Source organism: Camelus bactrianus, chromosome 5, assembly GCF_048773025.1.
Source record: "Camelus bactrianus isolate YW-2024 breed Bactrian camel chromosome 5, ASM4877302v1, whole genome shotgun sequence".
In the NCBI taxonomy this organism is placed as follows: Eukaryota; Metazoa; Chordata; class Mammalia; order Artiodactyla; family Camelidae; genus Camelus; species Camelus bactrianus.
The window spans coordinates 58,936,505-58,962,176 of NC_133543.1; the positions used below are offsets into that span (position 1 = coordinate 58,936,505).

Sequence of the window (25,672 nt, forward strand, 5' to 3'; positions counted from 1 at the left end):
TCCGGCTCTGCTCCTAGTAGTTGAAAGACTGGGTGGCCTGTCGTCTTTAAAGTGGTGTTAATACTACCTACTACACAGGGCCGTTGTCAGGATTATACCAGTCATTATATGTAAGACAATTAAGCACAGTAGATGATACTAATAATTGTAAGCCTCTATGATTTCTCCCACTTTTTCTGAAGGAAAAAGCCTAGCTCCTTATGTTTATTCACTCTATAAACTTTGTTTCACATCTGCATTTTACAGAAAAATCCACAGGTTTCTCAAGGAAATCCCTGAACTAAATGTTTTATTCTGTGCTTTTAAAAAATTAAAATAAAAAGTAGGTTTTAAGGAAGTTTATATAAACATTTTGAAACAATTTTCCATTCCCTTTTGGGGACTCAAATGCTCATTCTCATACATATTATGAATATCAATACAGAAACAGACACAGAATGGTATTTAAGTATTCTAAATAATTTTTAATAAATTATTTCATTAGAAATCTCTAAATTCTAAAAATAAGGGTGGAATGAAATTATCTCAAATTTTAACTAATTAATATGTTAGATATTATTTTTAAAAACCTAAGACAGCATTACATAAACATTTAAACTTTGAGTACTTAGAGTACTTTAGAAATAAAAGCAGGTTAATATACATCATGCTACCTGGGAAAAAACAATTCATCAGCATGGAACTTTCAAATTTTCAACAAAGCAAAGACATCTCCTTGGCACAAAAAGCTAGTTACATAGTCAAGTATACATGTAGTTTTAATGTATGCCGAAAGTAATCTTCCTTAGTATGCAACATCAGTAATGAAGACACCGATGTATGACTATTTCAAGTAAAAACTATGCAAATTGAGGTTGATGCCCCAGGAAAACAAGTCTATTTAAATGCATTAATAATGGTGGTTTGCCAAACTAGGTTATAGAATTCAATTTTAATCAAGACATCTTGCTCAATCTGAATATTAACTTACTGCAAAACCAGTTTCATGCACAATCCATATCAATGTGACCTCTCAAATGGTTACATTTTTATGCAAAGTACATCCTTGGATATGCTCTTAAAATCCACCATGACAAATATTTGTAGAGGCCAAAAATGTATGTGACTATCCACCATTTTTTCATGGCCAGATTGATCTCTGAAGACTGCATGAGAGAATGTGAGGTCAAACCAGGCAGAAGGGCATATCAAGCAAATGTCAAGCACGTGAAATCTGACTTTTACATGTAGTAGCAGCAATTTAAACCGTGGGGAATAAATGACGGGTAACTACAATGGTTATTACTTATCAGTTTATCTAGTAGAACTACTGGTTTCTTTTTCATTATGTTTTTGTTTTCAGTAATAAGTCAGTAAAAAAAGATTTGGAAAATTTCAATTTTCACTAATTTTACATAAGCAGAAGTATTTTTTATGATTATGATTTTGATTCTATAATAGTCCTCATATAAACAACAAAAAACTTCATTTTCCCCAAATGTGCAAGACTAAAGATGGTTCAGTTTATGCTCTCAATGTGCTGACATGATCAATATGTTACTGTATAGCTGAACTTAAGTGATCATTTCAGCAAAGGAAACAGATCTTTCCCTAAAATGTGACCTGTGATAAACAGAGTGCAGGAACCATCACATGATGAATATTAATGTTCTAACCAATTCACATGCAATGGTCATAAAGAAAACTGAACTGTAATAAAGTTTATTTGGTTTTAACAATAATCTCATTACCATCATCACCATCATTATAAATATCATCATCTTCTTTCTCTAATTTCTTTTTCTTTATTCAACTGAGCTGGTTCATCATTCCAAAAATGCACGTCAATACATGAATTCCCTTGCCCCTCTGTCTTTTTATCATACCTATTAATCTGATGTAGCAAAGCACAAATGCTAAAGGAATACCATCACCCATGTTCTCTTGTGCCTACACGTCAACAGCCAGCCATGAATTGACAGGGTCACACAATAAGCCAGGAAGTTTCCACCATAAGTTCAAGATCATCACTATCTAAAAATACAATTTCATTTCCCTGGTAATTTTACTATTCCAATCCCCACAAAGAAAATTCAGAATCATCTCCCATCCATTTAAACTTTTAATCCTCTTTAACCATTGTACCCCCACCCCCAAACCTGTACCACCAAGGAGATTACCTTTGGCACTTACTTTATCAAAAAAAAAAAAAAAAAAAAAAAAAAGGATAGAGAGGGAGTGAAGAGGGGAGGAAAAAGAAATCATCACTCAGGAACTTCTTCATCTTCCTGATGCCTGACTTATACATGGGGGCACCTCTGGATTCACCCTACCCATCTCCCTCCTGTTACAAAAGGAGGAATTCTCCCTCTTTCATTCTAAAGCTAATCCCTTCAATTGTGCTCTAGAGTCCATCCATTTTCACTTTGTCAGGAACTTGATAGTATTAACTATTCTTTCTCTCTTGTATACTCACGTCCTTCCTCCAAACAGACACTTCTCACTAGCCTTTAAACCTCAGTTTCCTATATTACACAAACAAGCAAACAAACAAACAAACAAAACTACACATTCTCAGTTGTGGGCTGAATTGTACTGCCCACCCCCAATCCATATGTTGAAATCCTAACCCCTAGTACTTCAGGATGCAACCATATACATCTGAAAACAGGGTCTTTAAAGAGGCAATTAAATTAAATTAAAAAGAGGTTATCACAGTGGGCCCTAATCTAATACGACTGGTGTCCTCAAAAGGAGAGGAAGTTTGGACACAGTGAGGTATGGGGGAAGATGATGTGAGGACACGGAGGGAAGAAGGGCATCAGCACGCCAGGAGAGGCCTGGAGCACACCATTCCCTGACTGCCCTCAGATGGAATCAAGCCTGCCAACTCCCTGACCCTGGACTTTCACCTCCAGAAGTACGAGAAAAGCCCCCTAGACTGTAGCACTTCACTCCCACAGACCTGGCAAACTAATACAACCCACTTCTGGGCATTGCTCTATTTCTCATCTCAAAGGACAACACTGTCAGTGGGTCTCTACACCTAGTGTCTCCTTCACCACCCCTCACTCTCAGTCCTCAATTCACTCCACTGTGCTACCGGCTCTGCCACTCCACGCCCTGGGATCATCAGTGACCTGGATTGTATGGATTCTTAGTGGTCATGGTAAGTCTTCCTCTTATTCAGTCTTTTAACAGGGTTCCCAACTCCTTCCCCAAAACGCTTTCTTCTTTTGGCTTCCATGACACAGAGCTCTTCACATTTTTCTTCATTTTTTTTCATCTCTGGTCAAACCTACGCTGCCTTCTTTTCAGGAGTACACTCCTGTATCTTATCATTCAATGCTAGAGTTCCTCAAAGCTCAGTGAAAAAGCCCTCTTCTCACCTACCCTCAGCTCCTTCCTTGGGCAATTCTCACCCACATCAATGCTTTAATTACCACTCATACACAGATGGCAAACAAGTATGTCACCAGGCTAGACTTCTCATTTCTGGAACTGTTTGGGACTACCTTTATAAATCTTTTCTCTTAGATGTCTCAACATCTCCTGAAATTCAACATGTCTAAAACCAAACTCATGATTTTCCACAACTTCTTCACCCAAACACCCAAACCGGGTCCAGTGTTCCCTAATTAGACAACACCACCATCCACAAGTCTTGCAACCCAGAAAAATCATTCATCTCTGATATCTTCTTCTTTCTCACCCTTATTCCCTCCACTCTCCTTCCTGGGACTTGGCATGGAGGCAATTTCACAACTATTTGTGTAATCATGTAATCATGTACCATTAAGGTGGGAACCTTATCTGTTTTTACTTACTACTACATTCCACCTAGCACAATGTCAAACTATTGTAGATATTCACTTTTTAAAAAATGGGTGAACAAATAGACATTAAAAAAAAAAAACTCATTATGTGACAGACACTAAACATTTTGTTAAAACTATCTTCTTTAATCCTTATAACAACCCTATCTAGTAGGTATTATTATTGTTTTCCTCAGTGGACTGAGGAGAAAGCTAGGGCATTGAGAAGTATAATTCCTTCCCAAGCCAGCAAAGACCTTGGAAGTGGTACAAGAGGGTGGACCAGGTTACGGGGGAACTTGTATACCACTATGCTATTCCATATTTATAGTTTCCAAAGATACTCTCAGCTACTTGGCTGAAGTTTACCTGGGTTTAAAACAAGCTATCTTTAACTTACAAATATAATACATAGGAAAAGTTGTATGTAATTAATGTATGCTCAGAAATCTTCAGTTTCTAAGTAGTCATCATGAGATAAAGCTTAAATCCTTTTTCCTGGAATTCAAAACCTTCCATGATCTAACTTCTTCCTTCTTTTCAGCCCTTTCCCCCCTGATGCTCTAGTCAAGGGTCAGCAAACTACAGCTTGCAAGCCAATTCTAGCCTATCATCTGTTTTTAAATAAAGTTTTATTGGAACACAGCCAAACACATTTGTTTACATAATGACTACACAGTAACAATGGCAGAGTTAAACAGCCATAGCTGCAATAAAAATTTTATGATTCAAAAGCCTAAACATTTACTATTTGGCCCTTTACAGAACATTTCCAACAGCTACACTGGAATCGAGTTCAACGGGAATAAATATAATAGCTACCATTAATCGAGTGTTGGGTTCTTTGAATAAACCTTTCCGAAGAGATCCTGTTATCCCTATTTTAGTTAATGAAAAACAGAAGGAAGGGAAAGAGAAGAAGAAAAAGAAAGAAAGAAGTCAAACTGAGGCTCAGGTGGGTGAATAGTGTGACCATGATCACACAGTAAGTAAGTGGAGGAACTGGGATTCAGATTGTGCTCGCTGATCAAGTTCCAAGACTCAAAGGCCAACTACTTCCCCTGGTGCCTACTGCTGTCTTTTTCTTCAACAGAACTTGGGATTTCATGCTGTTATTCTTTATTCATCTATTCTTCCTCCTCCACAAAATGCCAATTCTCCTTTAAAACCTCAGGAGGTGTCAGGTGAAATTTCACATGTTTTAGGGGACAAGCTCAAGCACTACCTCTTCTACTAAGTCTTCCTGAATCACCTGCAACCAGAGGAATAATCCCTCCTATGAATGCCAGTCATATCCTTGTGACATCTAACACTTCATCCCCTCTTAAGCTTAACAATAGCAAAACCCAAGTTTACCTCTATATTCTATAGAAAACCTAGCACAAGGTCTTCTACATAATTAGCACTTAAGAAATACTTATCTAATGAATGAATCTAGATAGAAACATTGGGACACTTCTAATCTGGATTTTTTAAGTGAAATACTTAGGATTTACTTCTTAATAATTCAACAGATGAAAATCCAGAACGTAGTCTAAATATACAAATGTCTTTCTTAGTATTACTGATTTTTTGTGTTTTTAGTCTACTTATAAAAATCAATTTTAAAAGGAACTTAAAATTCATAAGTATTAAATATATTCAAAATTTTTATCAGTATCATAAAATAATGGAACTTAACATTATAATTACTAATATTACATGTTACCATTTTGCTAGGATAGAAAAATTCTTCATAATGCCCAAATTAACAACAAAAACCTAAAAAGTTATTAGAAATTTAAAATAAATCAAAATCAATAATAAAATGATATTTATTGCAAGAATACAGTACCACAGGTAATGTTTCCAGCAACTAGTTATTTCTGAAGTTCATTCTGAAAGAGTGAGCTGAATGCTCAATGTCATCACTGTAAAAGTAATATAATTTAAAGGCAAATACTATCATGTAAAAACACACATATTAAAATAATTTTAGAGTCTGGTTTGATAGTTCTAAAGTTCTCTATGTAGTGTAAATAAGGCTTAGTATAAAATCAAGTACAGAGTAGCAGTTATTTAAACCCCCCCCCACATTTAGAATAAAAAAAGAGTTAAATATATTCAATCAGACACCTACCTGCATCACTTTCTGCTGAATCTCTTCTAACTGTGTACGCTTACTACGTTGCCTACAAACTTCCTGGTAGCGGGTATATTGCTCTCGCAGTGAATCCAATAATTTCATAACCTGTGGCTGTGCAAGCAGTTCATCATCCATAGGAGACCATGAGACCCCTCCATCAGAGCCATTAAATCGGCGCTGCTGTAATTCTGATAACAATTCATGTCCTTTAAAATGAAAAGATACATATACATATAGTTAGTATTCATAAATACAACCCTTCCTTCTTAATCTTCTCAATTCTAACCCCTTATTTTTAGAACGTACCTGCCTATTTGTTTACCTACCTACCTACCTACCATGGTCATAAGTACTAAAATGCAATTTTTAAATTTATATATAAATAAATAGAAAACTGCATATATTTGGATATATATACTATATAGTATATTTATATGCTATGTCATATATCATAATTGTATCCCGGTCCCTGGCTTAAGATGGTTTGACTTACAATTTTCTGACTTTATGATGGTGCATTCAGTTGAAACTGTACTTCAAAATTTGTATTCTTTTTCTGGGTTAACAATATGTGATACAGTCCTCTCTCGTGATACTGGGCAGCAGCAGTGAGCTGCAGCTCCCAGTCAGCAATAAGAACATGAGGGTAAAGAACTCATTCACTGACAACCAACCTGTACCCATAAACTATTCTGTTTTTCACTTTCAGCGTATTATTCAACAAATTGTATCAGATATTCAACACTTTATCAAAAAATACTTTGTTTTAGATGATTTTGACCAACTTTAGGCTAATGTAAGTGTTCTGAGCAAGTTTAGGGTGGGCTAGACGAGGCTATGATGTTTGGTACTTTAGGTGTATTAAATGCATTTTCGACATATTTTCAACTTATGATAGTTTATCAGGGTGCTAATTACACTGTAAGTCGAGGAAGATGTGTCATAAATAAATATGCTACACTATATAGTAAATATATAGTGTATATATAGCAATATATATTTTCTAGATCTATCACAATCTTGTTATTGGTGGATTCACTGCTCAGGATATTGTGCCAACCAATCCTCCTTCCTTGTGGAGCACAATTACAATCTGAGATTTCTATCTGATAGTATTAATTAGTATGTTTTGTCTGACAGTAATAACCAATACTAAGCAATAACTTGTAGGATTTCAGTATTAACCCATATACTTAAATCATAGCACCTAAAAGGAATGTTGATGTGTAACAAATGTATGATTATAGTAAACGGGGGAAGTCTTTCCTGGTACAAAATAGTATTTTAATAATCTCTACTTATACGAACCTCTACAACATATTGACCAGGAATCTTGAGGGGTCATACCAGTCTGAGAACCACATCCAATATTATTTGATTACAGCAAACTCATACAGAAAATCTCTCATGCATGAGTAATTAAAATTATAGAATGTGCAACACCTAAAGTTGTTACATATATTAAAATTAAAAAGTAAATAAACTGCAAATTGTTTTTCCAGGATATTATTCCAATCACTATTTAGGAGCCAATAAATATGCAGATATTTAAATTCTCTTCTCTTCATCTTTATTCAAGAAAATGTCCTAAATTTAAATGGCTTTTTAACATATACACAGTACTATATATAAAACAGATAAACAAGGACCTACTGGATAGCACAAAAACCTATATTCAATATCTTGTAATAACCTATAATGGAAAATAATATGAAAAAGAATGTATATAATTATACTATATATATAAATACATTATGTTATATATATAATTATATATGAATGAATATATATATTTGAATCACTCTGTGGTACACCTGAAACTAACATGGAATTGTAAATCAACTATACTTCAATTTTTAAAAAATGGCTTTCAGTAATAGAAACAGAATTTTTATGACAGAGTTATTTCCAATGTCTGACAAATATCCAAGATTGTTCTAAACCTCTCCTCTTTAAACTCCTTCTACCCCTACTTTGAGTTAACAGCATGTAAAAAAGAATTTAGTGGCATTTAAACTCCATTCTAAAATACAAATCTAGAAAGTTTCTTAATTCAATGGCTTAAGCAGCTTTTAAAACGTTAAATACAAACATGGGATTAAGTTTAAATCTAAAGCAATATTTTTACTGACAGTCTATTATATCTTCTAAACATGTAGCAAAATTCACAGATTACAAATATTTCTTTTTCTTCTAGGAAATAAGATCCAAATCATACTGAAAAATCTTGGGAGAACTGAATCAATACAACAAAGATACTCAGAATTTATTTCTTTATATTACATTATAAAACATCTGTTTTTAAAGACTTATGCAAAGTCTTTCTATACACATATACACACATATATTCACATATATATTTCCATAAAGTCATTAGGATCAGAATACATTTTTTTTTTTTTTTTTTACTTTGACAACTGTACCTTTAACGTTTTCCTTGTGGATACCATTTCCATGCAGCACAAACATAATGACTTCAAAGACCATACTTTGAAACCAAACTGCCTTGGTTCAAGTCCTAACTCTATCATTAGTAGCTGTGAAACCTGCATAAATTATTAAAACTTTTAATGCCTGAGTATCCCCATTTAATATTAGGATGACAGTAATACCTACACTTCACTGAGCTGTGGTGAAGGATAAATGAGTTAGCATATGTAAAGTGCTTAGAACACTGCCTACTATGCAGTAGGATTAGAATTACGTCTTATTACTAGAAAAATAAATTAGAAACAAAATATATTTTCATTTAAAAGAATTCCAACATTTTCTACAGTTTGTGAAACTACTACTAGAGCTATTTGGACTGGAATGTACAAGCCACACAGCACTGAACACACACTATGTACAAGGCTATTACAAAGTATTAACTGTTTTTACACAGATGACTGTAAAACAGCTACTAGCTTTGGATTTAGACCTATTTTTAATGCTGTGGTGATAGAGCTTAATAGTTATTTGATCTTGAGCAAGTTTTTTAATCTCTCTAAGCCTTGGCTCCTCAAGTACAAAATAGAGAAAATAATACTAATTATCTCAAGGGGCTGTTGAGAGAATGAAATGAAAATGAAAATACACAAAAATACAATGCTAGAAACAATGAGTATTCAATGATCTTCATAGCAATCCAATGAAATAGAAACTTTTATCTTCATTTCACAGATTAAGAAATAAATTCAAATATTTCAAGGAGAGATAATTTATCATTATTAACAAATTTTTTATATTGTAGAGTATATTAACACAGGTTAAACCAAGAGCAGTTTGAAAAACTTTCCATTAAGTTTCTACCACATAATACACTCAGTCAATGTTTATTTCATGAGTCAATTAATACATGATTGGTTTAATGGACTATGACTAACACTGGTAAGTTTTTTTTTTTTCATCTCACCTGTCTGAAGAACAGTTTCAGGATCAACTGATGGAAGAAAGTTTAAATCCACAGACCTGGCAAGCACCAAAAGAGTGATTTGTTAAAAAAAAAAAATATGTATTTCTATCTATACAACTTAAGAAAATCCTTTATACATACTTATCAAAACAGAGGCATACAAGGATGAAAATCTGAAGTATACTGTTCTACCAGGCTAATTTCTCTTAAGCATTAGGAAGTCCATTTGAGATAATGAAACACTAGTAGACAAAGAGATATTCTACATGACAAATGACAAAATACACTACTTGGAAAAATATAATTTATTATTAAGTATAGTATTATTTCAAATATATTGAAAGAATCAATTTTAGTACTTTCCCCTGGATAAGATATTTGCTTCAAAATGAAATTTGTCACTACATAATAACCCAAGAATGTTAACACTAGAAATGCATGCAGCCATCCTCCCATCAAGAGTTCACTCACCTACAGCAACCTTTGAGAGCTGCCAACAGTCTCTGATTATTTGTGTGTTTGTGCCCCCTAGCAGCTGTACTCTCTTCCCTGTACTAACTGTTTCATTTGAAGCTGGACTATGGCCTTTATTTTCTTAAACACATATGATATGCAGAAGATGAAGGAAAGATAGGGTGCATGGCAAATCAAAGCCTAGGACCTTGCTGCTGTAACTGACAGGTCTTGCTCTGTAGCTTTCAAACTTTTGTCAGCTGATCTACATCTAGATGCTTCCTGAGGACTGACATAAAGAAGGTGATGAAAATTTTCAAGAGGGACTTTATTACCTGGGAAAAGACACCAAGTAATAACACTTGAGTTCCTAGGGGAGGGGTTAACAAATACAAGATTTTACTTGATTTTCACGCAGCCTCGCAAATCATTTTCCAGTGTTTCCCAAAACACTGAATGAGACATTATTAGATGGAGAAAAAGGGGTTCCACTGGTATGTAAGTATAGGAAACAAAGGAAGCAATTAAACAGGTTTCTTGACTGCAGTGCTTTCTCAGAACCTATAATCTGCAAACGTTCAGTCATTCCCAAAGAGGGAATCATAATAAACAGCATTACACTAGATAACTGCAAATTCATTTTCTACAGGCACCCTCTTAGGATGTCTTTCCTGAAGAACGTGGTTTTGAGAAACACCAAACTTCTTCTGTTGCACTACTCAGAAAAGTAAGAGGTTCGGCAAATTTTTGTCAAGTAACTTGTGTGACATTTTCAATTCCTAAATCACAGCATATAGGTGTGTATGTGTGATATTTGTATTTACATATATGTAAAATGTTTACATCTACATTTTATATAGTCTCTATCTATATGACAGTTATGTTCCTAACTGTTGTAACTTTAGATTTACATTCAAACCATTTGTTTTCATATCTTTACTTTGTTTTAAATCAAGATTTGGTGTTATACTATGACTTCACATCTCTCTTACCTTATTATCTCAGTTAACTAGTCTGTGACTATATTTAGATTCATGGAATAACAAGATGAATTCTATCAAGGTCCCACTGTATGTTTAAGTTCAGGTTCAAATAAGATAGACAAGGATGAGTACTGAAACTTTCAAATTTCTTAATGAAAAATTACTCTTCTAGTGACTACTTTGTTACTGAGGATTAATTTGCTTCCTACAGTGCTTTTTACCTGGGGAAAGGGAACTGGCATGAAAACTGTTAAGGGTGAAAAATTCAATATAAAATAATAAATCTAGGTAGTTACATTTAGATAATACAAATGAACAAATACTTCATCCAATGTCATAAAAACTAAATTCCCCAAGCTGAACTCATGAATATCACATATTTTACAAGGACACAGGAGTTTTACATGATCGGCATTTAAGTGCTAATGTATTTAAATAAGATTGTAATGATTTTATTTCAGGCTGCAACCTTTTCCATATTCTTTACAAGCAAAGTAAAACTCTAAAAAGGCAGAAAACTGTTTCATTTTGAAAACATTTTCTTGCAAAACAAATATTTTAGTGTCAGAAAAAGCTAAATATATTACTATTCATCAAAAAAAAGTCTTCTGTAAAGAAATTTGGATTCAAATCAGTAAATTTTACATGTAAAGCAAATTCACAAAAATTAAAAAATAAATTTAGTTCAACTTTTGTATGGTAAGTTTGATTGAATGGAGACTTGCTCACCTTAGTTCTTTCAGCTTGCCTTAACAATAGAGGTCATCTTTTATCAGATTAATCATAGCTTTGCAAAAGTGTAACTTAGCCACATTTACCTTTCTTTCTCTTGCTGATTTCCTTTATCACTTCCATTGTTAATCAAAGCAAGTTCATCTAACAATGATGTAGATTCCTTTGTAAACTTCTCAAAAACCTACAGTATGAGATTTTATTAACATATTAATAATCTTAAAAGTTGATATATATGTATACATATATATGTGTGTATGTGTGTGTGTATATATATATATATATATATATATATATATATATATATATATATATATATATATATATGTATGGATTTTCAACTAAGACCAATAGAATTAGCCATGCAGGATTCTGGTTCCCTCTCTAAATGACTTCAATCACTGGAGCACAACAACGCAGAAGACAAAAACCAACCACTTCCGAAAACAATGAAGACAAAACTGCTTCCTAAAATAATTAATAATTTCAATGGATAATAAATTTTTAAAATTTAAATACATTAATAAATTACTTTTATTCCTTAATCAGACAAGTTTATTTTTATTCCTATGTTTCTTTGAGAAACATCTGCACCAATTATAGTTTTAACTACATGAACATTAGCTAGACCAGTTCTAATGCTCTAATTCCAGTTATGGAACATTTCTTTATGTTATTCTGTTAATCATTCTGGTTGCACATAATAAGAGTTTTACACACAAGCATGTATTACAAAAATAAATTAGTTATAATTTTAACATAATTTCTCAAAATATTTCTAAAAAGGGATTTGTGGAAGTCTTTACAATGAAATGGACATTCATTTGTCTGATACCATTGTTCAAGTATGGTGAAAATAGAATTGGTTATCCATTCTGAAATATCCAAAAGTTCAATATTCTTCAATAAAATTAGCATATAATCTAAACTAAGTTAATTTGAAGGTTGTTCTTTCAGTCCCTAGCAATTTGATTAAACAATGCTATATTATACAGAGCAGCATATTTCCTAAGTCTGGCCTGGAAAAGAAGATGTATTTTCAGAAATGAAAACCTTAACCTGGTCAAACTACTCTTCAACTCGAACTGATGTCTAAATATCTTCTCTGAAAATGGTGTATCAATTAGATTATCTCTCAGGAAATTATGCTCTTTTATTCTACTCAAAAATTTACAACTTTGACTATAATACTTCTACTAATAACAACAATAATAGCTGAGTACCTAACTCCACAGCATTTGCCTTCAAGCATTATGCTATCAGGTGGTATGCATTATATTTCTTCATTTTTATAAAAAGGAAAACAATCTACATTTCAGTTGATTAAAGTTATCAAAATATATCTTATTTATATGTAATAACATTTTATCTCATTGTAATATACCAACCAGCCTCTTATTTAACCAATCCATGTGATCATAGGTGAGACTCCCACCAAAATCTTCTGTTAACTGGCAGGGTTCTATATAACGAGTCAATTTATTGGCAGACACTAAAATAACCTAAAAAGGTTAAAAAAATTTAGTGAGCCACTATTAATGTCGTGAAACTAATGAGATAAAATTGATTAAAATATGCAATACTGTTTCCAACATGATGATATATTATCATTTATTTAAAGAATATAACAACATTAAAATCAATTCAATAAATTGTGAATATCTACTAAGAAATAAGCTATCATAAACCAATTATAATACCACACTGTAAAAAATAAGACACACTATCAGCTCAGGTGAAACACTTGGAAATATCAATAATTTCTTGGCAATAAAAATCAATTCCTTATTGATGTACAATGATGTATTCAGCAAAGAATTTTCATATGGCCTTAAAATTAGCTACGTACACTAAAATAATAAGTAGAAATGAATAATAAATTTGGCAATCAAAAAGTTATACACTGTAAAGTTTTTCTAACATTCCTTTGATTATATATTAACAAAACATGCCCTCTAGTAGCAGAGTAAAACTCAATTAACATACACTAATATTTAATTTGAAAAACAGAACTAAAAAGTAGGGTGAAGGTCAGAGAATTAATTAAACTTGAAACTTACGTATTAACATGATATTTTTTTAATTCTAAACTTAAAAAGAATTATAAAATGAACCGAGACCATTTTAGCACTAAATAAAATTTTAATGAAGATTTACATGAATATAAAACAAAATACATTATGTGGGAGAAAAATATTCAAATGGTATTATTAATGCAAAAATGATACATGGAAAGTTGCTATTACCAAAAAAACAAAAAACAAAAAATAAAAAAAACAACTTGGTAAGAAAAACAATGTGTCCAGATGGAAGGAACACCACTCCTACCCTAACAACAACAAAAGCCAGGTAATCTACAAAGCTGTAACTTTTCTGAAAACTCTTTAGAGTGCAAAGGTTACAGAGAAACCAACCAGTCTGAAAATAAAAAGACAAGCACCATGGAGAGAACGGTGGAAGGGGTGACTACTAAGTGGCATGAGCAGTCCTTTTGGGATGATGGAACTATTCTGTACCTTAACTGTGGTGAAGGATTTATGACTATTTGTGTTTGTCAAATCTCATAAAGCTGTAGGCTGAAAGGGATGAATTTTACTGTATATAAATTATACCTCAATAAACCAAACTTAGGGGGAAAAAAAAGGAAAAAACCAATAACAACATAAGGAGGATTTGTGAAAGAACTTCCAGAGAAAGAAAAATTTGGAAAGATCCAATATGCAAAACTAGGTACATTCATACTATATGTGAATTTATAATGTAAACAATAATAAGAAGGGAAAGAAATCACCAAGACTGCAAAATGCTTTGGTGAGGGGTGGGGGGATCACCTTACAAAGCTAACAAAACCATGATACCAAAAGTTCATAAAACTACCAGAGAAAAATATATCCTATCATAATTAGAGTTTATAACAAACTGTTAACAACACACTTAATGGAAATTAAGAGCCTTAAATATTCATGTTAGAAAAGAGAGGCTGATCAGTATGAGCTAAGTGACCTACCTAAGAAGTTAGGGGGCAGAGGGTAGGAGGAGAACAATAGAATAAATCCAAATAAAAGAGAAGAAAGGAGGTGAGAAATTAAGAAATTAATAAAGCCAAAACTTGTTCCTTGAAAACTAAAATAAAATCAACAAAGTCCTGATAAAACAAAGCAAGAAGAAAAGAAAGGCATGAATATCTAGTAAGAATAAAAAGAATATGGCTACACTGACAGTAGTGGTTTAAAAGATAATACGGAATAGGACAATCTCTTGTCAATAACTATGTCAATTTAGAAGAAATGGACAAATTCCTACAAAAAAAGGTAATTTTCAAAACTGACATAAGAAAAAACAGAACACTTACAAATCAATGAAGTGAACTGAATCACTAGATTCTTTCCATTTTCAGTCATCATACTGCTACTGGTAGTTTTAACACTGCTATTGAGAAATCACTTAATGAAGAGACAGCAAATGACTAATATAGGGTATTCTTATTGTGCTATCCCTGATGCCCTAGAGAAAACAGAATTCTTGAGAAGGAAGATATAAGAGGGAAAAAGTTACCCTTATGGTCTTCAGTTTGAACTGAAGTTATCATCTTACATAAACGCACACACACACACACACACACACACACACATAACATAAATTTTCTAGTTCTGTCCACTGAAATGTTTAGAAACAATGACCAATGCATACTCCTAGCATCCAGATTATTGTCTTCAAATACCATTTCCCACTAAAGGAATCAATGATCTTCAGAGAAAAGGCCAATTCCAGGTGTGGGGCTGGAAATACACATGATGAGCCTGGAACATCTTCTTATCCAGGTATCAAGAAAGCCATTCAAGACATTAGGGTTGTGCCAAAAGGTCCTGAAAAGGCTTCCACTGGCCAAAGATGTAACAATTTGCATACCAATTTAAACTCTTTAATAAACTAAGGGATCTAGGCACTGAACATCAATGGCTACTAACTTCACGAAAAAGAAGGTAACTATTACGAGCCTCATGATCAAAGAAACATCAACACCAATGAACAGCCTTGGAAAAAGAAAATCAAATATGAATATAATTACCTGTCTAAATCCAACTATGAATTCATGGAAATACAAAGATTTGAAAAAGCAGAATAATATGTTAAATTACATCACAGGGATGCTCACTAAAAGGAAAAACCCTACAAAACACACATCATGGTCTCTTCAAGGAAAAAAAATGTTCAAGAGAAAGAAAAATTAAGATTAAAAAGCTTAATTTAATGGACTAATACAAAATCCCATAACCAATAAGAGAATTACATACTCTTTTCAAGCCAAAAATATCTAAAAACAACTGTGTATCAGGTCATAAAGAAAATTTTTATGTACATTTCAAAGAAAATAACTCATAACATTCTAATACTACAATGAAATTAAGTTAGAAATCAATAATCAACCAAATCAGAAATCATCAAGATTTTTAAAATTTATCCACTTGGAAAGACATCTCAAACCAACCACAATATGTGGACAATATCTGGATCCTGATTCAAATCTATCAATCCTGTGTGCATTCATAATTTATGTATAAATTTATGAATAAAATTTAAAATGTATTATTTATATATAATATTTTATATATGATTAAATCCTTTTATGACATTCACCAAATAACTAGATATTTGAAACCAAGTGGCTCTTTGATAATAAGGAATTGTTTAAGGTATTATTTATGATATTATTATCATTATTAATGATAATGGTATTGGGCTATTTTTTAGAAAACTTTTCAGATAAACTTAAATGTCTTAAATTTCCTTCACTATAATGTCCCAAGTCTTCCTTGGGGGAAGTGGACAGGGGTAAGGATGGGGCAGGATGGACCATGCGTTGATGGTTGTTGGAAATGGATATAGGGATACACGGATTTAATTGTAATATTGTTTACTTTTTTATGTGTTCATAACTCCTTATAATAAGAATACTAAAAAACTAAGATACATAAAAAACTCTCTTTAAAAAAATCTTTCCAGAAAGAAAATGCCAGGCCCATTCAACTTACAAGTGAGTTTTAAAAGTCAAAGAACAAAGGATCAATCAAGATGGCCAAGAAGGAGTACATGGAACTCATCTCCCCACTATTAACATATCAAAAATATATCTGCATGTAGAACAATTCTCACTGGAAATCGGCAAAGACTCCTGTACAAGAAAGGCTGTAAGAAAGATCCACATGTAATTAGGTAGGAAGGGAAGAGGAGAGATCAGGTCAGGACCTGTGTCCCTGGGAGGAGATGCAGAGGAAAGAAGAGATTTTATGGGTGGAGACCCATCCTGGGGAGTGTGAGCAGTTCAAGCCACAGACTGGGTGACAAGTCCTGGGGGCGGCACTGGATCTAGGGGTGCCATGACCGGGAGAAAGCTCAGCTGTGAGATGCATAGGCAACTTGGTCCCAGAGTAGCAGCAGCCACTGTTGGCACATACTCAGGCAGCACATCAGAAGCAGCCCAGAACTCTAAGGTGGCCACTCCACAACAGCTCACTCCCCGATACACAGTGAGAGTCCACGTGGCCCTGCCTGCCTTGTGGTGCAGCTTCACAACAAGACAATGGTGGCAGAGGCTGTAGGCAGTGATTGGCTGTAAGTGGCAAAGCAGACCTGGATCTTAGGCTGTATCTGAGCAGGGAGAGAGAAACAACTGCTGATGCCTGCAGAGTACTGCACTGCTCAGACCTCTGTCTGCAGGCCACATAAGCCGAGAGTACGCACAGACCCCACTTGCTTCAGCACTCCCCCACTCCGGGTCAAGGGTCATGATGTTGGGATTGGGGAAAGTACACACTTAAAGGGAACAGAGCCAGCTCAAGCCTGACTCTTAGGGCTTCTTCTCCATCAAACTGGGATGAGACCCCACCCCTGAAAGGGCGATGATGGACACTTAGCAAAGAAGCCTCACCTCACACCCGACTGCAGCTCTAGTCCTTCCACTTCCAGCCCTACCTCCTATCAAAGTGACAGCGGCCACTCTGAGGAAAGACAGAATCCACATCCATGTCAAATCCAGCTCTCACCAAAGGCACTGGGAATATGCATTCTGTACAGGAATGTTCCCACATAAGGACACCTCTTCAAGACCCAATAGGTAACTGTTTCACCTAAATTCATAGAGACAGAGAAAGTTAAGCAAAATGAAAAGGCAGAAAAACTGGTCTCAACTGAAAAAGCAAGAGAAGAAGCCTGAAAAAAACAGTGGGATAGAAACAAACAATTTACCAGATAAAGAAATCAAAGCATTAGTAGTAAGAATGTTAACTGAGTTAGGGAAAAGAATAGATGAACAGTGAGAAACTTAACAAGGAAGTAGAAAAAAGAAAAAACCCAATCAGAAATGAATAATTCAATAACTGAAATTAAAAAAAAATAGAAGAAATGAACAGCAGATTGATACACAGGAATGCACAGATAAAGGAAATCCCCTAGTCAGAAAAACCAAAAGAAAAACTAATTTTTAAAAATGAAAACAGATTAAGAGATCTCTGGCATAACCTTGAAAATGGGCAGAAGACCTAAACAGACATTTTTCTAAAGGCATACAGATGGCCAAACATATGAAAAGATGCTCAATTTTGCTAATCATCAGAGAAATGCAAATCAAAACCACAATGAGATTATCATTTCACACCTGTCAGAATGGCCATCATCAGAAAGACCACAAATAAAAAATGTTGATGAGGATGTGGAGAAAAGGGAACCCTGGTACACTGCTGGTGGGAATGTAAGTTGGTGTAGCAACTGTGGAAAACAGAAGGAAGGTTTCTCAAAAAAACCCACTAAAAACAGAACTACCATATAACCCAGCAATTCCACTCCTGGGTATATAATCAGAAAAAAAACACAAACACTAATTTAAAAAGATACATGCATCCCAATGTTGACAGCAACACTGTAATAGCCAAGATAAGGAAGCAACCCAATTGTCCATCAATAGACAAATGGATAAAGATGTGGTGTGTGGGTGTGTGTGTATATACAGACATATATGTATGTGTGTACATGTGTATATACAAATATTTTATATATATGTATAAATTTATACATACTGGAATATTTCTTAGTCATTAAAAAAGAATCAAATTCTGCCATTTGTAGCAACATAGATGGATCGAGAGATGACTATACTTAGCGAAATGTCACAGAGAAAACACGTATTATATGATATCACCTATTTGTCAAAAAATAGAACAAACAAATGTATACAGCAAAACAGAAACAGACTCACAGATATAGAGAGTAAACTAGCAGCTACCAACGCGGACAGGGGAGGGGAGAGGGGCAAGATTGGGGCATGGAATTAGAGACACAAATTACTATGTACAAAATAGATAAGCAACAAGGATATATTGTACAGCACAGGGACTTAGAGCCATTATTTTGTAATAACTTTTAATGGAGTATAACCTATAAAAATTCTAAATCACTACGTTGTACAGCTGAAACTAATATAACAACGTACATCAACTATACTTTAATCAATCAGTATCAAAAACCATCATTTCAATCTTAAACAAACGCTTCCAGAGAATAGAAATGCAGGAAGCACTCCAACTCATTTGATGAGACTAGAAAAACACTGATACCCAACAACACTGTGAGAAAAGAAAAAGCTACAATGACTCATAAATATCCAGATTGAGCCAGTATCAAAATGTTAGCAAGGCTATTGGGCAGCATGAATTCTTACACACTGTAAGTGGATATGTAAATTAGAACACCTCTTTGAAAAACAGTATGGCATTATCTTGAAAATTTGAGCATTTCTATAACCTATGCCTGAATATTCTGCAAACAGAAAAATCTTACACATATTTATAAGGAGACATATATGACTGTTTATAAGTATCATGCATAATGGCAAAATAATTAGAAACAACACGAATGTCCATCAACAGGAGAACAAGTAAATTGTTTTTATCCACAGAATGGAGTAACATTCAGCAGTGAAAATGAATCAACTACATCTACCACAAGAATAGCATGTATCGAACATATAATGATGAGTGAGAAAAAGCAAGTCACTGAAGACTAAAATCATGATCCTATTTTTATAAAGCCAAAATTAAGTGAAATTAAATATATTATTTAGGAATAAATAATATTCTTAAATGGCAACTCTATAGAAATAAATATAAGAGAATAATAAAAGACAAACATTCCCTATTTTTCTAAAAATTTTGTCTTGTTCTCATTTATGTTTTTAATACACACACACACAGAACGAGAACATGAACAAAAGATGGACAGGCACAAATAAGTCAGGTATAAAGGGATGGAGGGTAGGTAAATGAGATCAGGGAGGGGCACTCAAATTTGTTTCAAGGTATTGTTATTTGGGTTCTTAGGTTGGGTTGTGGGTATCCAAGTGTTTGTTTTATTATTAAGCTTCATGTTTTAAAGAATTTTTTAAAGAATATGTACTAAATACGACATTAAAATACTAAAAACATAAAGAATCAACAGAAGAAGGGAATGACTGACAGAAGGGGCACCCTGAGCTCTAAACTTCAGACTAAAAAAAAGGTAACTCTTCTGAGGCAGCAAGCAAGGAGGTTAGAGAAAAATGGAAAATCCGGAGGCAGAGATGACAGGAAAGCAGAGGGAGTTCATGTGCCTCTTATTTTTCCATTAAAAAAAAATAGAACAGCAAATTATACTTTTGGTTAGTTTAATAACAGCAAACTATTATGCTTATCTATTTTAAAAGACAACTGAATGTTATTTCCAGTATGAAGAGTTGAGTGTATCTCAATTTCACTGTTCCCCTGTTTAGGTAATAATGGGAGCTAATTTAAAACAAACAGAATAAAAAGAAAAGAGAAAATCATCTTCCATTAGTGAAAAATTTGTCACAGAGGGCCTTCATTTTACCCTCTTGTTTAATGCAACTTCTTTAGACTAGTTGTTAGAAACAGGCATGATGTTAATCATTAAACAGTAAGCGAAGTTAGACCATAGAAACCATTTAATCTGCCACCAACTCCTCTCTTGGGATCAAGACAGATACTTCCACACTAGGAAAACTAAACACAGTCAGATTTCAGGGAGGGGCTTTTCCTGCTCCAAAAATGTCTAGCAATCGATTAACTAGATATATATTTACAATGAAATAAAGTATGTATTAACTCCATGAGGAAATAAACTACTAGCTAAACTGAGTGTCAATTCATATCTGAAAAGAGAACATTTCCTGAGTACTCTCTCCTGAAAAGATGACTGACGAGAAAACTTGACAGATGTAAAACATAACGAATGGTCCTTCTGCTCTTCTAGTCTGCTCTCCTTATTTGGCACAATATTCAATTTAAATACTGAAAAAAATCTTTTGGAAAACTGCTATCATGCATCTTATAAACTTACCATTTTAATAATATTCAACATTCATTATTTAGTGGAAGTTAAATTTATTTATTGGAAGTATTGTTTATTAGAATCTATATACTCTAGAGCTGTGAATATGAGGATAAATAAGTTATGCTTCTACAAAGTAAGTGAGCTTTTTATTTCTGCACTATTCCAGAGAGAGTTGTATAATGCTTTCATAAAAAGAAGTAGATTAAAGTTTTTTGGTTTGTTTCTAAAACGTTTGCTGAAAATACTCTAACTAAATCTAAATGTTGTTGTCCTTTTGGTGGTAATAGAAGAGAGGGTCAAAGGCTTTACTAGAATACCCCAAATGATTTCTAAATTCCTTTCCTAGGTTAAACATTGTTGTATTACAAATGGAAGGATAGTAAGCCAGGAGCCAGCCATTCCAGGTCTGTGCCTTAGCTCTGCCATAAATTCACAGACTTGTAGAAGTCAACCTAAAGGAATTCACTCCAGGCATATTTTCCCAATGTGCCAAAGAAGGCAGCCGCATTAAACTCTCTCTGATGTTTCTTTAGGCTCCAAGAGGACACAATTTTAATGAGCTGTCATTGTATACATTTAATTTGGACCATTCTCTCTAATATATGACTTGTGACCTGCCCAATAAAGGGCACTTGTCACTTTCTACCCACTCTGGTTAATCTCATTATATAAACTTTCTACATTTCAGTTCCTGAATACATTAAAATCATTAGCAATGGATTTCAAGTTTAGTAAGCCAAATGGAAAATTCAGTTATGCACGGCAAAAGTTTATTTACATCTGAATACTCCTCTTACAAGTTCTTTTTTCCTAAAATCAATTTAAATATAAATATCACAGATTCACTTCCTTCCATAAAATATAATTTGACATAAAATATATTTGAGAATTTACTATCCCTTACTAAATATAATTTTTTTTAAAGTTGGCTAGGATTATTGCTATTATGATATTTTTACTTACACAAAACACATAAACAAGGGAACATCATAATTACAGAGACCTGCATAAAGTGAATTTTCTCCATCATTACAAAAATTTTATAGAATCCATATTCTTATAAAATTCACTAATGGCTATTCAAAGTGAAAATAGTAGATATGCCATGTAGATACACAGAATTGTATACCAGGTATTATTTAGCTTTTAAGATACTTTATGTGAAAAAAAAATAGTAATTTAAACAGTCAACTGACTCAAAACCACCACCATTTCAAATTAACAATTTAGAGAACTATCTACTGGGTGAAGCATCTCAGTTTCCACTGCAATAATCTCATCTTTACTTGAGAGAGTGAGAGCGAGGAGAAATTGCAGAGGAGGCTGGCAAATCAGCCATAACTTTTTCTATGTTATTGGATAATGTATGTTTCAAAAAGAACGAGAGAAACAACTTTTAGAAAGATCTTGTAATAATAGGAAAGAATCTTACTGTATGAAAACGCTATACACCTAAGAATCACCTTTTTGAAGTGAGTCAGGAGTGGCATCCTAAAGAGGAAAGAGAAGCCCTCCTCCCAATGCACAGTGAAAGTACATTCTGTTTACAAAGGAAAGTAACTATTCACATGCATTTGGAAAATGACACCACTTGCCAGAATGCATCATACAAACCACAGACAACTGCTTCTAAGAGGACAAACCAAGTTTAAAGAAACAGACAATTCAACTCCATTCTAAGTGACACCAAGTGTCACAGAGGGATATGATTTCAAGAAAAAAAAAAAAAAAAGAGCAAGTTCAAACGCACAAGCAAAAGTAAGACACTATGTTTTCCTGGGAGTGGGAGGGTGAGAAACTTAGGCCTAAAGTAAAATTAAGAGTGCTAAAAAAGGAAACTACAGAGAGATTTCTGGAAGTTAGAAAAGCACAGAAACATTAGAACACAAATGATCTGCATTAAAAAAAGAGAGAGATAAAACTGACACATTCAGAGTCAATGTGGAAAACAAATTTGGAACCCCATACTAGGTGATTTTCTCTAAAGTGCTCATTACAGCTTTTTAAGTTACAAAATACTAGCTAAGATTTCCTATATTCCTTTCTGTTACAGTTCTTAAAGAAGCCCTTAATACAGCATATCTGTATAAAAGTTTGAACATAGAGCAATATAAATCAGGAAGTTGTTTTATCTTACGGGAAATGTTTTAATTACCTGGCAAAGAGGGAAAAAATAATAATTTGAAAAAAAAAATCCACGGTGGGTGGGAATATAACTCAGTGTTAGAGCACATGCTTAGCATGCCCAAGGTCCTGGGTTCAATCTCAAGTACCTCCATTTGGGGAAAACACACACACGCGCGCGCGCACACACACACACACACACAACCAGTCCCCTAAAGCAATCCACCAAAATTAAAAGCAAGGTTAGAAAATAAGGGTCCAAAATATCACACTGAAGTCACATATATTATGTCTGACCCTTTTTCACCCTATGATTCTAAACATGAAAACACAAAATAATGACAATTGCTGAAAATTCTAAAGAAGTATTTTCCAAAGCTACAGAAAAAGCTGTGAAAATCTTTAGTAAGTGACTACTTAATGAATAAGAAATAGAGCAAATTAAAAAATCACTGAATTAGAGCAAAAATACTAAAAGTACAAAAAGACACAAGTGTACATAATAGTATTGGAATATTATTTTAAACACACTATAGTCAGTTCTTCACTATCTTCTACAAAACTTTCAAATATTTACTGATATTGTCACCTACTCTAATTAAGTGATTAACTGATAGAAAAACCATATTCTAGCTTAAAAGCCAATCTCCTTAAAAATCAAACAATTCCTTACTTATGGAGAAGATGGAACCATGAACTCAACATTTGATTTTTCAAAAAATACTTTATTTTTCAAAGGTACTGAACATTTTACAATAGTTCACGCCACTTAAGCAGTATTTCCCATTAATGAAAATCTCCTTTCTACAGTATTTTATCATTTCTTCCAGAACATAATATAGAATAGGTATGCAATGAGCTTATTTTAAGCCTAAAAAAGGAATTTACTAAACTATTATAAAGTACTGAATTAAAGTCAACTTCATAATACCATCTTAACATACTATACCAAAGTAAAAAGAAAGACCAATTTTGGCTTTTTCCATCTAACAAATGGAATGCATAATCTTTAATTTTAAAATAGTTATGTAAGACACAGAATTTTAAAATTATCTACTTTCATATTGGATTTTAAGACTATGTGTAAATTGGAAAAAAAAAGACTACATGTAAATTAGGATGGAAAATGGCATTATCCCATAAAAAAGAACTATTTTTATAATCTGATCTTTAAAATTTAACTTTTATATTTTACAAAAATCCAACTCATTTATTTTTGTAATTTTTATGTTTCTTTTTAAGCAACTATACACGAAAAAAGGTTTGCAAGCCTGGCCTGAAAAACAACTCTGATTGTGTATAGTCTTTCAATTCCTCATAACTAAACACCCAAATTTGATTTAATAACATTATATACTATCATTTTTACCATAATTTTTAGCATACTAAAGACATAATGATACTGAAACAACAATTTTGATAAAATGAGTATAATTTATACATCTGGGGATAACCATCTTGAGGAAAATTTTCAAAATTATTATCATTCTTATGCTCCTTATTAAGTTGTTATATATAACAAATACCAATGAATCTTGTGCTGTTATTGACCAGTGTTTCATTTGAAATAAAACCACCATACTGGTTATGATTTCTAGCTGAGTGATAAATCTTGAATCACAGATCTCCAACTGACTTGTTAACTAATAATTAAAAAGATTTTAAACTCAATTAAACTTAACTCAAAATGGTGTAAATATCTGAATGTAAGTCCTGAAACCATAAAACTCCTATAAGAAAACACAAACTGCAAGCTCCCCAGAGGCCTTGGCAATGATTTTTTTTAAAAATCTGACACCAAAAGCAAAAGCAACAAAAGCAAAAATAAATTAAGTGGGATTACATCATAATAAAAAACTTCTGCACAGCAGAGGAAACCATCAACAAATGAGAAGCCAATCGACTAAATGAGAGAAAATATTTGGAAACCATTTATCTGATAAAGAACTAATATCTAAAAAGTATAAAGACCTCATACAGCTCAATAACAAAAAACCCTCCAATCTATTAAAAAATGGGCAGAAAATCTGAATACACATTTTCCAAAGAAGACATACAGTTGATGCTCAATATCATCAGTCATAAGGGAAATGCAAATTAAAACCACAACGAGGTATAATCTCACACTTGTTAGAATGGCTATTATCAAAAAAGATAAGAAATAACAAGTGTCAGTGAGAGTGTGGAGAAAACGGAGCCTTTGTGCACTGTTGGTGGGAATGCATATTGGTAAAGCCACTATGAAAAACAGTACAGAGTTTCCTCCAAAAATTAAAAGCTGAACTACCATGTGAGTCAACAATTCCATCTCTGGGTATTTATCTGAAGAAATAAAAACACCACTTCCAAAAGATACAAGGACCCCCATGTTCACTGCAGCATCACAGCATTATTTACAATAGCAAAGATATGGAAACAACCTAAGTGTCCATCAATGGATGAAAGGAAAAAGAAACTGTGATTAATGTGTGCGTGCATGCGTGCGTGCATGTGTGTGATAGAATATTAGTCAGTCATAAAAAAGGTATGAAGTCTTGCCTTTTGTGAGGACACAGATGGACTCTGAAGGCATTATGCCAAGTGAGTTAAGTCAGAAGGAGAAAGACAAACAGCATCTCTTTTAAAATGTGGAATCTTAAAACAAAAACAAAAATAAGATCAAAAGTACAGAGAACAACTAATGTAC

General features: G+C 33.3%; 1 protein-coding gene across 5 annotated transcripts in view; it reads right to left on the reverse strand.

Annotated features, from left to right (window-relative positions):
* SESTD1 (SEC14 and spectrin domain containing 1) overlaps positions 1–25,672 on the reverse strand; it is a 118,054-nt gene that overhangs the window by 28,282 nt on the left and 64,100 nt on the right. For all 5 annotated transcript variants that reach the window (XM_074363977.1, XM_074363976.1, XM_010959979.3 and 2 more), the window contains 4 exons: positions 12,870–12,983; positions 11,568–11,665; positions 9,314–9,369; positions 5,914–6,125 (listed from right to left, as the gene is read on the reverse strand). In XM_074363977.1, coding sequence (XP_074220078.1) covers positions 5,914–6,125; positions 9,314–9,369; positions 11,568–11,665; positions 12,870–12,983 — 480 coding nt within the window. The remainder of the gene's footprint in view (positions 1–5,913; positions 6,126–9,313; positions 9,370–11,567; positions 11,666–12,869; positions 12,984–25,672) is intronic.